This window comes from Helicoverpa zea, chromosome 23 (genome assembly GCF_022581195.2).
Source record: "Helicoverpa zea isolate HzStark_Cry1AcR chromosome 23, ilHelZeax1.1, whole genome shotgun sequence".
Lineage (NCBI taxonomy): Eukaryota > Metazoa > Arthropoda > Insecta > Lepidoptera > Noctuidae > Helicoverpa > Helicoverpa zea.
This window is the reverse complement of record NC_061474.1, coordinates 3,830,318-3,847,497: the sequence shown is the minus strand read 5'-3', so window position 1 is coordinate 3,847,497 and position 17,180 is coordinate 3,830,318. Positions and strand designations below refer to the sequence as shown.

At 36.9% G+C, this 17,180-nt stretch overlaps 1 protein-coding gene and 3 non-coding genes across 4 annotated transcripts in view; 2 read left to right on the top strand and 2 right to left on the bottom strand.

Annotated features, from left to right (window-relative positions):
* Positions 1 to 17,180, top strand: part of LOC124641785 (soluble guanylate cyclase 88E) — a 104,127-nt gene that overhangs the window by 84,164 nt on the left and 2,783 nt on the right. The window contains exons 3-15 of the mRNA XM_047180005.1: positions 3,822 to 4,103; positions 4,599 to 4,804; positions 4,950 to 5,073; positions 7,737 to 7,878; positions 10,607 to 10,733; positions 11,040 to 11,244; positions 13,512 to 13,658; positions 14,693 to 14,825; positions 15,207 to 15,434; positions 15,700 to 16,125; positions 16,208 to 16,304; positions 16,450 to 16,528; positions 16,804 to 16,975. Of these exons, the coding sequence (XP_047035961.1) occupies positions 3,822 to 4,103; positions 4,599 to 4,804; positions 4,950 to 5,073; positions 7,737 to 7,878; positions 10,607 to 10,733; positions 11,040 to 11,244; positions 13,512 to 13,658; positions 14,693 to 14,825; positions 15,207 to 15,434; positions 15,700 to 16,125; positions 16,208 to 16,304; positions 16,450 to 16,528; positions 16,804 to 16,975 (2,368 nt within the window). The remainder of the gene's footprint in view (positions 1 to 3,821; positions 4,104 to 4,598; positions 4,805 to 4,949; positions 5,074 to 7,736; positions 7,879 to 10,606; positions 10,734 to 11,039; positions 11,245 to 13,511; positions 13,659 to 14,692; positions 14,826 to 15,206; positions 15,435 to 15,699; positions 16,126 to 16,207; positions 16,305 to 16,449; positions 16,529 to 16,803; positions 16,976 to 17,180) is intronic.
* Positions 3,092 to 3,165, top strand: Trnai-aau. The gene has a single exon. It is a non-coding gene; the product is annotated as a tRNA-Ile (tRNA).
* On the bottom strand, positions 3,434 to 3,505 carry Trnaa-cgc. Its single transcript has one exon. It is a non-coding gene; the product is annotated as a tRNA-Ala (tRNA).
* Positions 4,208 to 4,280, bottom strand: Trnaa-agc. The gene has a single exon. It is a non-coding gene; the product is annotated as a tRNA-Ala (tRNA).

The following is a 17,180-nucleotide window of genomic DNA, read 5'->3' as shown; positions in this document are numbered from 1 at the left end:
GAGTTTCTTAAATCTTTTAAAATCATTTAATATGCGTAACGTTTTCGAAGAACCTACTAGGATAACACCAACTACTGCTACTTGTATAGATAATGTTTTTTGCAGCTGTGAGTACCTACATAAGGAAATAGTGAATTACTTGCCCTCTGATCACAGCGGACAAGTTGTCACTTTTCGCACTAACTCTCCACCAGAGAAAACACAAATAAAATTTAGGGAATATACTTTAAAAAAAATCGATAAATTCAATCAAACTTTAGGTGATAAACTGTGTGCACATAGCTTAAATCTTAAAAATTCAAGTGATATTTACGCCGATTTTTTCTCTATATTAAACAAACAATTCAAATTAGCTTTTCCAGTTAAAACTAAAATTATTAAGTCCAAGTTCTTATTTAGTGACTGGGCAACTCCTGGCATTCGTAAAAGTAGACAAAAGCTGTTTGAACTTTATGGTTTAAAGCCTTATAGCACCGATCCAAGTTTCCGTGATCATGTCTCAAAATATTCGAAAATATTTAAAAACGTTTGTAAACAGGCTAAATCTATTCATATTAGAAATAAAATAAAAAATTCTAAGGATAAAATAAAAACAACTTGGACAGTAATTAATAACGAAACAGGTAGGCGAAAAGTTCGCAAAACTGATTTTAGCCTAGAAACTCATAAAGGCCTCATCAACGGTAACCTTGAAGTAGCTCAAGAGTTTGAAGCATTCTTCACCAAAATACCTTTCGAAACTACAAAATCATTAAATTCTTCAACCGCCGTAGCTATCGATTTACTCAAAACAAATGTAAAGCCATGCAGTTCAGTATTTAAATTTCAACATACCAGCCCCGAGGCTGTTGTTAAGGCCTTTAAAGATCTTAAAATAAAATCAACAGAAGATCTTTGGGGTATGTCTGTCAAGGTGTGTAGGTCAATTATTGAAACTATTGCACCCTATTTAGCTTACATCTTTAATGTTAGCGTAGACCAAGGCGTGTTTCCTGATCTAATGAAACACAGTAAAGTAGTACCTTTATTTAAATCGGGAAATAGGAAAGAATCAAACAACTATAGACCCGTTTCTGTTTTACCGGTTCTCAGCAAGGTATTCGAAAAGTTGATGCTTGCACAAATGTTGCGCCATTTCAATAAAAACTTCATTTTTCATAACGAACAATACGGTTTCACCAAAGGTCGCTGTACAACCGATGCTGGTGTAACTTTGATCAAGCACATCTTTAGGGCTTGGGAGGAAGCTGAAGACTCCATTGGAATTTTCTGCGATCTCTCAAAAGCGTTTGACTGTGTAAATCACGAAACGCTTTTGCAGAAGCTAGAGCATTACGGAATCAAAGATACATCCCTCCAGTTATTAAAATCGTATCTAAACGATCGGCAACTTAAAGTTCAAGTAAACGGCGTAAATTCACTGGGCTCAATGATGGCAATGGGCGTACCACAAGGTTCCATATTAGGTCCGTTCCTCTTTTTAGTTTATATTAATGATTTGCCCTATCTATTTGATAATCAACCTAGGATGGTGTTGTTTGCCGATGATACCTCTCTTATTTTTAACATTGATCGGCGTAGACGTAACCTAGACGACGTAAACAATTCCATTATCCAGGTTCAAAATTGGTTCAACGCAAATAACTTGGCCCTTAATGAAAAAAAAACAAAATGCATTCGATTTTCATTGCCAAATGTAAAAAGTAGTGAATGTGACATAATACTCAATAGTCAAAAACTAGAATTTATAAATCAGACAGTTTTCCTGGGAATCACTCTTGACAAAAAACTACAATGGGGACCCCACATAACATCTCTTGCGGGTCGTCTTAGCTCGGCCGCCTATGCTATTAGAAAGACGAGGCAGCTATCGGACGTAGAAACAGCTAGACTGGTATATTTTAGTTACTTCCACAGCATCATGTCGTACGGCATTCTGCTGTGGAGACGAGCTGCTGACATTGAATGCATATTTATCTTACAAAAGCGAGCTGTCAGAGCTATGTACAACTTACGTGGTCGTGAATCTCTTAGGGAACTGTTTAAAAACATTAATATTATGACCGTGCCTTGCCAATTTATATATGAAAATATCATGTATGTTAGGAAAAACCTACATTTGTTTGATAAAATATGTGATAGACATAATTATAACACTCGAAATAAAAATAAAATAGCCATCCCGCAGTTTAGACTATCTAAAGTACATACATCTTTCATGGGATATTGTGTCAAATGTTATAATAAAATACCAGACAACATTCTGGAACTAAATGACATGCGGTTTAAAACTCATATAAAAGCCACACTTTGTAAAAACGCTTATTATAAATTAGAAGATTATATTCAAGATAAAAATGCTTGGAAACATGCTGGTCCTGCTCCATAGGACGCACTGACAGTATCAAATTATTGCGAATTTAAAATTACACCCGCTAGTAAGATTGTGTTATTCTTTTGATTGTTTGTTTGTAACTTTGTACAAAAATATAAACTGATTTGTAAATGTGAACACCATGTAGCATTTTAACCTTTTTTTATTATTATTTATTCTCATATTCTTTGTCTATTGTGATTCTACATGATCTTCGCATGTTATTATAGTATGTATCAATACATACAAACTGTAATACCTATTATTTTTAAAAAGAGTAACCATGGAGTTTCTTGCCCGTTCTTCTCCATAGGAAGCTACTTTTGGAATGGGCAACTAGAATCAACTAGAATCAACTTTATTTATATTTTTTGACGTTCATAAGTGCTTGTGAAAGCCTAAGTGAAATAAATGATTTGACTTTGACTTTGACTTTGTTATTAAAATAAAAAGCATTTCACAGGTGAAGGCAATCGAAAATTTGTTGTCATATTTGATAAACGTGAATTAAAGCAAATGGAAATATTGACCTCCCTGTCTCGTCCGCCAAAAGTACTTTCAGGTATCGGGCAATTCTATAATCCCAAAAACAATATTTTATTTATCTGATAATGAATGAACTTGTGGTGGATAACATACAAAATTGACCACTGTGTTGATGAGAGCTAGAGAAAATGTTGACAGATACTACTCCTCTATTTCGACATTGTTCCCAACGGCCCATTAGCTCAGTTGGTTAGAGCGTCGTGCTAATAACGCGAAGGTCGCGGGTTCGATCCCCTCATGGGCCACACTATCTTTTTGGATTATTTCATTTTGGTTTACAGAATAAACTATGAAAATGGGTGAAATATAAATTATATCTTATCTTTATTTATGAAGTAGCGAGATAGTTGGATAAGAAGTAGCCTTTATAATGTTCTTTGATAATTTTTTTTTTTTTTAAGAATTAATTATTTATTTATACCTTTTTATGTACATATTTACATGACGTAAATTCGTAATCTATGCGACAAAAGGCGTTAGTGATTTGTCCAAAAAAAAGGCAAAAGAACGATTTGGAGATGCTGGGATTTGAACCCAGGACTTTCAGCATGCGAAGCAGACACTCTACCACTGAGTTACATCCCCGATGTCCAAGTCATCGAAATTACGAAACATATTCGAAGTACAAGTTTAGTACAAGTTATTCACATTTTATGACGTTAGATTAAAATAAAAAATTAAATATCGATGGCCACCGGCAGAACATATTATATTATTTTGGCCATTTCAGGCCGAATGTACTCTTCATTCTATGTATGACTCAAAAGCTTAATTTCAAGTTTAGTACATGACAGTAAACTTGTTTTATTTTTGCCCACATTTTATAATGACAAACTTATCACACTAAAATAAAAACATTTGCTATTATTTTCTTAACAGGCGCGTTTTTCCTTGTTCACAGGTACTGGGTATGACAGAACGTGAATTCATGGACCAAATGGGAGTATATTTCGTCGGATTTGTCTCACAATATGGATACGACAGAGTTTTATCAGTCCTAGGCAGGCATATGAGAGATTTCCTGAACGGCCTAGATAATCTTCATGAGTATTTAAAATTCAGTTATCCGAGAATGAGAGCACCCAGCTTTATATGCGAAAATGAGACAAGACAAGGATTGACTTTGCATTATAGGTCAAAACGAAGAGGATTTGTTTATTATGCTATGGGACAAATTAGAGAGGTGAGTAAAATTAATACAAAAAAATCTAATTCAAAATATCACAAGATCTATCTAAGATGTTTTTTCATCCTGAAGAAAAAAAATAAAACAGTCAAAAAGAGAATTGGAGGCGCCGGGTATCGATCCCGGTACCTCTCGCATGCTAAGCGAGCGCTCTACCATCTGAGCTACGCCCCCTGTTGACTATTATGTCGAAATTGTACACTAGTATATACTACAGCTTCTATCCTCATAATATATTTATTTTATCAATAATTATTACATAAATACAATTAAATTAAACAAATCATATAATTTCCAATTTCTCTACAAATTCTTTCTACACAATAATGTGCGAACACAGCGCCATCTGTTGCGCTCAAAACCCATTAATGTTTCACCTTGTTTTCAAATGTACTACTAGATGGCGCTGTAATCAAATACGTTAATTTGAAGGTGAACGCTAAACATTTTATGAATTTGATCAAAAAATCATATAAAATGTGCTTTTTCCAGGTAGCCCGCCATTTTTATCACAAGGAAATGCGAATAGAGTTATTACGGGAAGAGTTACTATTCGACACGGTTCATGTAACTTTTCAACTGACTTTCGACAATCGGGCGTTCACACTCGCTTCTTTGGCTATGACCAGAGAAGAAAAACATTTGCCTATCAGTGCATCAGTGTTATTTGAAATATTCCCTTTTTGCATCGTATTCGGGTATGTGTTACAATTATGTATTAACAGATTTAAATACAAATGCAACGAGACAGTTCCTACTTTTACAAAAAATGCAAATTAAAACTTCATATTTGATTTATTTTAAGTGCACAAAAAAAAAACAATAAACAGTTCTTAATTTCAGATCCGACATGGTAGTGAGAAGTATCGGGAACTCTCTGATGGTAATATTGCCGGATTTAGTAGGAAAGAAAATAACCAACTGGTTTGATCTGGTGCGGCCGCTCATAGCTTTCAAATTCCAAACTGTGAGTTACACTTTAGTTTACACTTACCTACACTTTTAAAGTACTACTTACTAAAGTTCGGCCATTCAGAGAATGCGTTCCTGACACGTCGCGATTGAACTGACGACGTAACTTTGCAATGGCGTTGCAGTTACGATAAAAATATTTTTGCTGGTTGTTTACCGTTTTAACAATTGAGGAGCATTAAAACAACATTATTATATCAATAATCAATGAATGTAGTTACGTCGTCAGTTCAATCGCGACGTGTCAGGAACGCATTCTCTGAATGGCCGAACTATACTACGTACTACTTACAGATTTTTAGCAAAGAAAAATGTTTTGTAGAAAAAAAATTGTTTACTTAAGTACACTCCATTCATCCATTATTGATTGTATATTAAAAAAATACATCAGACGAGTGCGTGGCAAGTAACTAGTTAGGTATATGCGTAATTATGTAAATACTTATCTCAAAATAATTTTGTTAGATAAAATAATGTCTAGCAGCTATTGAGCAATAGGTAGGTACTATAGCGCGTGGTGCGCTAGGAACCGGGGATCTTCAGGATATTTCAATTAAAAGATTGAAAGAAACTTTAACTTTGGTTTATTTTCTGACTCGGGGGTGAAGTGACACACTTCAATATAAAAACTTATTCTATGGAACAAATCGAATACATTTGAAATGATTGCCCGGTCAGTATCAAAAATATCTAACGCATAAAACCTTACAAATGAAAAAGTTTTTAACTACGTTACACGAGCTACGCCCTTAGGATAAAGTCGAAACTTTATCACAAAAGCGCAGCTGTAGGCTGGCAATCATATTAAATGTCCCTACCTAAACCTAACTTAAAATTTACCTATGCGTGGAAATTAAAAACACGTCCCTCACAACGGGATAGTTTACAATAACCTGTTTGTGAGTTATTTAATCTGTGCCAAATTGCACTTCGAGAACACAGGTTATCGTGAACTTTTTCGTGGCAAAACCACGCAAAAAGCCCCGAAACGTGCCTCTAATAGCAAAGGATATTCAAAGTGAACACCCGTCCTGAAGGGATTACCTTTCAAGCGAAGAAAAACTCTGTATTGACAACTTACAACTTCGCCGGACGCTAACGTGTCAGATGAAGGGATAAGTCACCGTTATCAAAGTTTCTCACCTATAGTAATACTAGCTTTTGCAAAACTTTATTCCGATTATACTTTGCTTTTATTTTATTTCGAAAATAAATATAATTAATTTTCTTTATTTCGTTATCAATGTCACATGTCATTTTGTCATTATTTTTGTCACTATGGTGACCCTTTAGCTCGTGTAACGTAGTTAGAAACTTTTTCATTTGTAAGGTTTTATTCGTTAGATATTTTTGATACTGACCGGGCAATCATTTCAAATGTATTCGATTTGTTCCATAGAATAAGTTTTTATATTGAAGTGTGTCACTTCACCTCTCGAGCCCAAGCAATAAACGTCGTGATATCGAATCAGTTTTTCATTTTGAGCAAGATAATTATTCCCCGGTTCCTAGCGCACCACGTGCTACAGAGTTTTTCTTCGCACTAAAAGCATTATGTGTATTAACATGTGAACAAGGGGCATTTCTTTCATGTTCTTTGTCATAGAATTTCCTGTCATCATTCCTCGGTGGAATGACAGGCAAATTGATAATTTGATTTTGTTCTTTTCCGAACAAATATCTCACTTGTACCAGCGTTTCACGCAGCTCAGATTTGTTTGCATAAATCTGTGAGCTTAACATGGTCTTATACTTAAAAATAAGACCTTTTAAATAAGTTTTCACAAAAATATCATCGTCCGTAACATTTGCTTTCGTCTGTAAGCCACACAGACGATAATAAAATGTCAACGGTTCTTCTTTTTGCTCCTGTCGAGCGTTGTAGAATTTTTCTACATAATTTACATTACAAGGGAATTCTGCCCTTAATTTGTCGCATATGGCCTTATATTCGATCTCATCGACGTAATTATATTTGTAAAATGCAAGAGCGGGACCTTGCAAATATGCACCTAGTAGTAGTGCAAAATCGTGTTTTTTCCATTTATTTATCGCCGCAATTGTGCGAAATTCGAAAAGAAAGTTGTCGACTGATATGTCATCGACTCCAGAGAAAAATTTTATCTCTTCGGACATTTTTCTACATTAAATAAATAAAATTCCACTTAGCTCTTTTTATTATCCTTGTTACGATATTCTACCAGAACTTATGCCCAGAATTATCCTACCAGGCTCTCCTTCCCGTCTTCGACGTCGTGTCACCACGCGACTTTTTCGCGGTAATGACCTGAAAATTATACTGGGGCTTTGGCGTCGGCGCCTCCACCAAATTGTAGCGCGTGGTGCGCTAGGAACCGGGGATCTTCAGGATATTTCAATTAAAAGATTGAAAGAAACTTTAACTTTGGTTTATTTTCTGACTCGGGGGTGAAGTGACACACTTCAATATAAAAACTTATTCTTGTCCGGTCTTGCCCGGTCAGTATCAAAAATATCTAACGAATAAAACCTTACAAATGAAAAAGTTTCTAACTACGTTACAGTACTAAGCGACATTTGAGTTTCACTATCATCCCGGATTGTTCTCAAGTACAACCCAGTACCTTATTTATAATCTATATCAACAACATGTTTTTACATGGAAACCATTTCTCACAGATTCTGAACCGCACCAACAATATCTTCGAGCTGGTGACCGTGGAGGCTGTTATGCATGAGAAGGCTCCTGACAAACGTAACGAGCTGTTAAGACTATCTGATGAAACTGAGGCAGCTACTGATAAGAACCTTAGGCTTAAAGGTAAGTTTTATACCTACTGTTGAAAAAATTGGTTACCAGGTTTTGAAAATCAACAGAAGTTCGTCATATATTTATTTTTAATTTATAACTCATTATTGGCCTAGTCTCTTCTCAACAATATGGGGCTAGATTCCAGTCTGACCTTATGCAGCTGAGGCCCAGCATATTACAAGCAGCGACTGCCTATCTAACCTCCTCAACCCAGTTACTCGAGCAATACAATACATCTTTTCACATTTGCTCAAAATCTATTTACATAAGGGATCATTGCTCATTACGTATTCGAATAATAGGTACGAAAATAACTCATTCTTATGACAAATAAAATACGAATAATTCTATACTCATGCAGATACCAAAATAATCAGTTCCAAAAATATACTCCACGTTTTACACATGACCTACATACCCACTCATGGTGTAAAAACCATCGATTTTTCCCCACTCATCAAATTTACGGGAAAGATTCCGATCTGACAGTTGAACAAACCGGATTCGAACCCACGTCAATGTCATTGAGTCACAGCCACAGCTTCTTCATTGAATTAACTTTGATCTGGTGAAATTGTGATCGGAATTTTCCGATAGGTTCATGGCCAATTTCATTTTGGTAGCTAACTTCGGGGAGGTAAAGTTTGGCGTTAACTGTACTTGGCAACGTCATGTAGTACCTACAAATCTTTCGGACCGATTTGTAAAAATCTTTCAGTGTTAGATAGCCCATTTATCGAGTAACCTACACTACAGACAAGCTTTTTATCTGCGTGCCGAAAGTTGTCATTGGTAAAACCGTCGCTCGGCAAAAGCAAGCGTTACATAGCAGCTTCCAAAACTATTTATTCTCAAGTAAATTATTAAAACAATATCTCTAGTGACAAACTCAATCCCGACTAACCTGATAGAATCAAACTACACGAAACGAATTTAGACTTTGTCAGCTTTGCAACAAAGTTTGAAATCGTTTAACAGTGACTTTGCTCAGCAAGCTAGGAGTCATCATTATTTATGAGGTCTCCAGTTTTAGTTTCGCTATAATCTGGCTCCAAGTACTTTAGGGCGAGGACTACACTTCGTTCCTAGGTATCTACTCATATAATAATTAATCGAGGGAGGGACAAATGGAAAAAATCATAGGGATTGTCCGTCCACCCACTTAATGGTTGAGTTCCAATGATGAGGGTCACTAACAAAACAGAATTCTAATTGTTTTTAGCATTTAGACTTGACATTTTGGCAAACGCAAAACTATCCATTTAACAAGCAGCATAAAAGCGATTGTTTTTGGAAAACTTATTGATCAACTAATTTCAAAATTATGTTAGCGTATTTTCCCATAATACTCATAACAGTCAGCAAGGAAATTAAAAAGGGAAAGACCAAGATTTACACGAAAACCGCAATAACTCGTTTCACACAGGCACCGCAAATAACTCATACAACTCGATGAGATTAGCAATTAGCGACTAGATTTAAGATATCTCTAAATAATCATAGTAGGGAATAGGATTAATAAAGCCTATGTAAAAGACTAAGGAGAAATCATATACTTGTAGGTATTGTCAAACACAACAAGTGCTTGACGATATTTATCTAAGGTGGACAATGCACTTGCGGTACTTCTGGTGTTGCGCGTACCCATAGGCGGTAAATAATCGCTCCCATCAGGCGATCCCTCTCCCGTTTGCCCCTTATAAAAAAAGAAAGACAGTTACTTGTAAAACAAGAGAACATTGAACATTACATTGACGTTCTTGCGACTAATCAATTACCCCATTTTATTATTCGGGGTGGGCACAGCATATCTCTTTTAATCACTTTTACAACAATACAATTAACTCGATGCAATGTTGCAGGCATGCAGCCTAAGAAGCGCTTTGCGTATGACGGAAGACCTCTACCTGACGTTATTAATTTACATCTCAAAGGTAGAGGAGAATACGCACAAAATCTGTCTGTAGACTCTTGGGCACCTGACAGTCTATGAAATATCGCACGACTAGTTGTTCATGCAATCAATTATGTAAATACAATATCTATCTTTAGAGAAAAGGCGGTATTGTGATATGGTTTAACGGCTGCTCCCAATACTCTGTCAATCTTTTGATTTACTTACTAGAGACCAAATTCTATCGCTAGTAGGCAAATTAATGGATAGATAGATTATTTAAATATGCAGTAAGTCAGCAAGATTACAGTGCAAGGAAAGGAGGATCCTATCTATGTTTTGATACTTCTTCTTTCTCTCGGACTGAAATCTGAATAGCTATGACATTTCATAATACTGCCAGCACGAAATTCTTTGGTGTTATCACCAGATACACTTTTTAATTCTCTATTATTTTGTTGTTTAGAAAGCACAAATCTATCACCTTTATTCGTTTGATATTTTTGAATTTCCTTCAGAGTAGGTAATATTTGGAACCCCAATCTATTTGATCAAATATTTGGGCACTTCTAAGGGGTACTCTTGACCTACATTTTTCAATTTCTCACATACATTAGATATGTATGCTTCGTAAACTCGACATATTTACTTACCTAACTGAAATATTTGTTTTGTAAATAGAATGATATCGATATAATTTACGGTTTTGTAAATACTTATTCCAATATTTCTTCTACAACGATTTATTTCAACCTATCTTACTTTCCTTTAATATTTAGATACCTCAGCATCTTAATCTTCACCAGTCTTCCAGAATGATCTAAAACCTTCGAATTGATTCAGGTCAGATGATCTATATGGACAACTGGCGAATGATGATGTACCTGGGAACTCCTGTGATGCCTGACCTCGCTGCTCTCGTGTCTACTGGGCTTTATATCAACGATCTGTCTATGCATGACTTTAGCAGGTAATTTTTACGATACAGAAACTTCAATGTCTTGTTCACCAAAAATTGCGTACCCAAGCAATTAAAAGCTTTTCTACGTTTGACGCCATGACTCTCATCTCTGTTATTGTACCTATATCTTCGTGCATTATGTGTGCATAGTACATACGTATAGTATAAATGCACTATGTTGCATCTGAGTGTATGAATGCGTGTGTTTAAACTTCTCTTGTTTTTGCGTTCTTTGTATGTGTGTACAATGTATTTGTGTAGACTTCACTTGTTTTTGGTACCTACTAACTTTAAAATTGCCTTCCAAAATTCCAGAGATCTGATGTTAGCCGGTACACAGCAGTCAGTGGAGTTGAAACTTGCGTTAGACCAAGAACAGCAGAAGAGTAAGAAGTTAGAAGAGTCCATGAGGAAACTGGACGAAGAAATGAAGAGGACTGACGAGCTGTTGTACCAGATGATACCGAAGCAGGTGGCTGACAGGCTGAGAAATGGAGAGAACCCTATAGACACTTGTGAGGTACGTCACAAAGTTTTCAATTTGAGGAATCTCTTCCACGTCGAGTTATATATTGAATTGCGGAATAAAGAAATGAAAAGACTAAGGAAAATGGGAGCAACTAAGTTATATTACCAACGCTCAATCTTTCCTGTGTGAGAGGAGGATAAAAATGCTGATGTTGATGAAGTTAACAATATAATAAGGGATTGTTCACTTTATCATACATGCATTGCTCGTTATAAATGCGATACTTCCACCAATTCTAAAAAAAAATGTCTTTTTTTTTAACGACGTCAAAAATCATCAAATGACCCCTCCCGCTGTGGCCCAGCACTCAGCAGCGGTGAGGGAGTGTCAGACTCTTACTGACTAAAAACCGTCGTGTTCCGTCGTAGGCCTTTTATGTACCAGGGCCGCGGTAACTCGCGCGAACAATCCCGCAGCCCATAAGTCATAAGTCTTACATTCGGTTTGTGGGTCAGATTCTACATGACCAGGGTACATAAGTACACACTAGGATGTTCACTGGGGTCGTTCGATTCATCATCTCTGATCGCCAAACATACGTTCAGAGACTCGTGCAAACACTCTGCCAATATAGGAAAGATCGATCACTAAGCCGGGACTGGCATTTTCAGTGAAAATCTATGTATGGCCTTAGGGATTTTAATGAAATAAATGTTTGAAATTTTTCATTAAGTACTGAACTAATTGAGTGATGTGGTTAAGGATAAAGTACTAAAATATTCGATCTAATATAGTATTATAGTATATAGTATAGTATTATATCGGAGAGCACGTAAATGTCTCCCTCTCCGATGGTGTCGGATTGCCGTCCCATCGGGCTATGAGAGTGAAGGAATAGTGAGTGCAGATTTTGGTAAAATCGACCCTTTAAGTTTGTAGGAGTTTATAGTTTCTGAGATTTCGTAATTAATCAGTGCGTAGTATTTCGCTTTTACCCGTTTTACCCGGTTAAAACATAAAGTTCCTATATAACATTTGCCAAAAACCAGGCAACTGCTTTCAATTGTTTCTCCCAACTTGTTACCTATTGTTTCCCAAAACATCATTTCTATTCTGCCGGCAAACATATTTTTCTAAATCTTGTTACAATAACTCAATGGCTGTCGATCATATTGATAAAACGCGCGTTCTCAATTTTCCTTGTACACTGCTCGAATATTAAACGTTTATCTACTTCGGTAGAATAAGAATTCGCCAAATGTTATGTATAAATAATTGGTTTGCTATTAGTGCTCAACCTACATACGTAGTGGGCATGCCTACAACCCTAATTTACTGATGTCGTCAGTCTTATTCTGATACTGCCTTTTATTATTACCCTATATACTACTTATGTACCTACGTCCATTAAGAACTACCCCCGTACATCCCCTTTTCTTCTTCTTCCCTTGTATTCTCCTTTATTTCCTTATCTACCTACTCGAATTCACTAATATAGTCACTTCGCTCCACAAATGTTATAAATAAGTTCCATTGCAAATTATGTAATGTGTGAACCTTACTTGAAATCAGACGAACGAGTGTAAACTTTTAATATTATAAACATGAATTAAATAGCGGTTGCTTAGGATTAGGTGTCTGGGTTCAGCCATAGAGTTAGCGTTTTGTCATTACTTACTGAACTTTTGATACTCCTTTTAAGTGACACTTAAGATCTATCTATAGGTAAAACCATCAAGATTCCACTTAAATTAACATCCTGTTTCGTTACCATCTATCTCCTAAGCTTTTATCTCAAGAGTACATCCATCTTAACGTAAACAAACGATTTTCGTATTCATTACTAGAAGCTACTGCCTAAACCGTAGTTTCCATCCTCGGTCGCTGTTTTACTAGCCCCACAGCGTACAAACATTGGTGCGTGTCGACTGCCTCTGAACTCAGATAAAACGATCAGTTTATTAGTCCAGCGATTATGTAGTTCGCTCATTTTGCGATAGAAATAAGGCTTTCAAGTTTAAAGCTATTTTATGTGAAGGCGATATTCCAACAGCATGCAAACGTTAACAAATTGCGAACATTTCTTAAATTGAGAACATTTCTAAAATGTTAGTAAAACTGCAATCTTTGTTTGGAAACACAAGCTATCGTGGGCTCGCGCTAAAGCGCACACACTTTTTTGGTTTTTAAGCTTACGATGTTTTGTTAATGAAGTGTGAACGATATGAAAAACTTTAATGTTGTTGGTCAACTTGGGCCTAAGTATACCAAAATTAAAAATCAAGATGCGTTTAAACATCAGTATTTTTTTTCTCCAGATGTTCGACAGCGTGTCGATCCTGTTCTCGGACGTGGTGACCTTCACGGAGATCTGTTCCCGCATCACGCCCATGGAGGTGGTCTCCATGCTCAATGCCATGTACTCCATATTCGATACCCTCACCGAGAGGAACAGGGTTTATAAGGTAAGTTCATTTAACGATTAATTATATTATCTGTCAAAGATATAGATATGTTTATTAAGGAAAAGATTTGAATACTTTTGTCAAAAGAAAATGTAAGCTATAAAATCGAAGAGCAGTCTAAACAAGGGGGGGTTGCCCAGCAAACTGGGTTGAGGAGTCGGCAATAACTGCATGTAAAACATGGTCACTAAGCCGCGTACAGTTAGACTGGAAGCCGACATCAACATAGCTTAGAAAAAGACTGCGCAAATGATGAAAACATTATTCCTTGTATCCAAACTTGACCAGAAACTTTACCAACATTATTTTACATCTAACGGCCCTTTCACACGGCAGTCCTGTTTTTTGCAGGATACCGTTTTTTGCAGTATCCTGTTTGATCGCAAAAGATATTATATGCTAGTGTTCACACGAGCAAACCGCATGCAGGATCCTGCAAAATGATGTTCCCTTCGATTTGTGCGATTCGGTTTTGTCACTTGAAACTGGATCGTTCGTCCAGTAAAAAGCGGGAATCCTGCAAAAACGGACGCTGCGTTCACACGTAGTTCAGTTTTGCAGGATACAGTAAAATGCCGGCCCCGCAAAACTGGACTGCCGTGTGAAAGGGCAGTAACAGTAGTAACGTAATTTCAAGCAAGTCAAACAGCAAGCAAGGCAATTCGTGGTGGCCTAGTGGGCAAAGAACCAACCTCTCGAGTATGAGGGCGCGGGTTCGATTCCAGGTCAGGCAAGTACCAATGCAACTTTTCTAAGTTTGTATGTACTTTCTAAGTATATCTTAGACACCATTGACTGTGTTTCGGATGGCACGTTAAACTGTAGGTCCCGGCTGTCATTGAACATCCTTGGCAGTCGTTAGGGTAGTCAGAAGCCAGTAAGTCTGACACCAGTCTAACCAAGGGGTATTGGGTTGCTGGTTGTAGTCGCTTCTTATAAAGCACTGGTACTCAGCTGAATCCGGTTAGACTGGAGGCCGACTCCAATATAGTTGGGAAAAGGCTCGGAGGGTGTAGTAGTAACGTAATTTTCAGGTAGAAACAATAGGTGACGCCTACATGGTGGTGTCAGGGGCTCCGGAGAAGGAAGACAATCATGCTGAGAAGGTGTGTGACATGGCGCTTGACATGGTCGACGCTATCACTGACTTGAAAGATCCTAGCACCGGTGAGTATGGCTGATAACTTACTTGAAGCACCTTATGAGACAAGATAGTTATTTTATTATCACATAATCTCGTTATCTTTTTCTTTCTCACCTTATCAATAGCTTTCGCCAGACCTCTCACCTGTATCCGTTGGGAACTACTCTCACTTTAAGCTTTCCTTGAAAATGGAGCTATCTAACACTGAATTTATCATAGCGAGCCAGTAGTTACTGCAATTAGGGCAATCAAAAAACTCTTCCGCTTTACAATATTAGTTTACATATATATTAGGTATAATAATTTTTACACCGAAATGTTTGAATCTTTTACAAATAATTTTTTTTTTCACTCAAAATTACCTACCTATTGACCTAATTTAAGAATCAATCTAACCTTTCCAGGATCTCATCTATCAATCAGAGTAGGAGTACATTCAGGGGCAGTGGTAGCTGGTATAGTAGGCCTGAAGATGCCTCGATACTGTCTGTTCGGGGACTCGGTGAACACTGCCTCGAGGATGGAGTCCACGTCAGAAGCCATGAGGATACATATCTCGCAGACCACGCAGGAACTGCTTTCACCTTCCTATATGGTGACGGAGAGGGGAGAGATTCAGGTTAAAGGAAAAGGTAAGGATATATTATAAGTTTTTTTCCGTCTGGGTCAATAACATTTTTTTTTTTTCATTTTCTATATTATCACAACTTATACATATGTAGTAGGTAAGTGCAAAAATAACACGTTGGTGGTCAAGTTTATTGTTGTGTTTTCATACCGCTGTTTTTTGTCTAAATTTCTATCTATTTAATACGATGTGACCTTATAATTTCGGGCTCTAAAATTCTACGAGTCAACTAAGCAACGTTTCTCATAAGTCAAAACAAACTGTTGCAGGTGCAATGAAAACATACTGGCTGGAAGGTCGCGAGTCCCGACCCTCACTAACAAAGGTCATATCACCACAACTCACCTCTGGTACTGAACTAGAATGGGAGAAAGCTGCTGACGTCAGAGACAGCATCGCAGAACATTCAGCGCAACAAATGAATAACAAAGAAGCCCAAAATAACAGTAGAATCCAAAACTCAGAAAATCATCTTCCAAACGCCGTGAATTCCGGACCAAATTCTTTAGTGAATAGTTCTGGGAACTTGATGGCAGTACAGAACGCGGTTGTGAGGAGCTCCCAGATATCGAATACTCCTAAAACGACAATGACGTCACCGGTGGAAGATAGGCGGATGTATTCTCCTGTCACCTTCCAAGATGTAGCTAGGAGGAGTATAGCTAACTCGCCTAATAGGACTGAGAGGGAAAGAGGTGATTAATCCCTTATATTCAGCCAGTCTTAAAATAATACATTTGTAAGCTTTATTTAATGAGTGATAATATTATTTTATAGAATCCAGATCAAACTCAACAAGTGTAGCTGGAATGTGGACGGACGCAGAATCTGTGGATCCACAAAGAACTATTGACAGTCTCAATTCATCAATATGGTAATTATTTATCATTGAATTCCCATGTACTTTTACTATTATTCGTAGCTTTCGATATTGGCATTGTTTCTTTGGTTCTACATTATAGTATTTTTTATTATTATTTCCTTAGCAGTTCTGTTATAAAATGAAGATATATCTTAAGTTACAGTTCGACGTCCCCTTGCAGAGTTGACACTGCGCCACAACCTAAAGACCGGGACATCGGCAATTTGACGGAAGGGGTGAGTTATATCTCTATCAATAACATACATATGAAAGAACTTCATATTTTTTATCTATACTTTAATGTATATTTCTGGAGTCAAGCATGTGCATGGTCACTTTATATTTTGCTTTTCACAGAATATCTCACTGATTGCTTTGAAGGGAACTTACCCTGCTTGAAACCAAAATTGCTCAAACATTTCGGTGGTGGAAAAGATCGTAAAGAATTTGGTGGTGGGATATTAACCGACCAAATTGAGGATCAGTTAGTTTGACCGCTGAAATGTTCTAGATGTCGTTAGATAGCCCTCGGCTAACGTTCGGATGCTTCACGCTAATCCAACAGTGCGTCGCGAGGATCTCACCTTCGAGATCAGCTCCTCCTGCAATCGGTGACTCGTACTCCACGCTCAGAGCTGACACTGCTTCTTCACTCACAGCCAAGCATAGTGGTGATGAAATAGGTAAGGTTATAGAAAATAGTAAAGCTATAACAAAATTAGAGATAAAAGCTTGTATGCAGATGTCAAATATGAAGTCGTCTATGTATCATGCTTGCACAAAATCATTTATCAAAACTACTTGGTAGTTAAATTGAATCTATTAAGAAGGGATACAGATAACCTCTTATGAATGTCATATTAACGTTATCTAATAATACTCTGAATA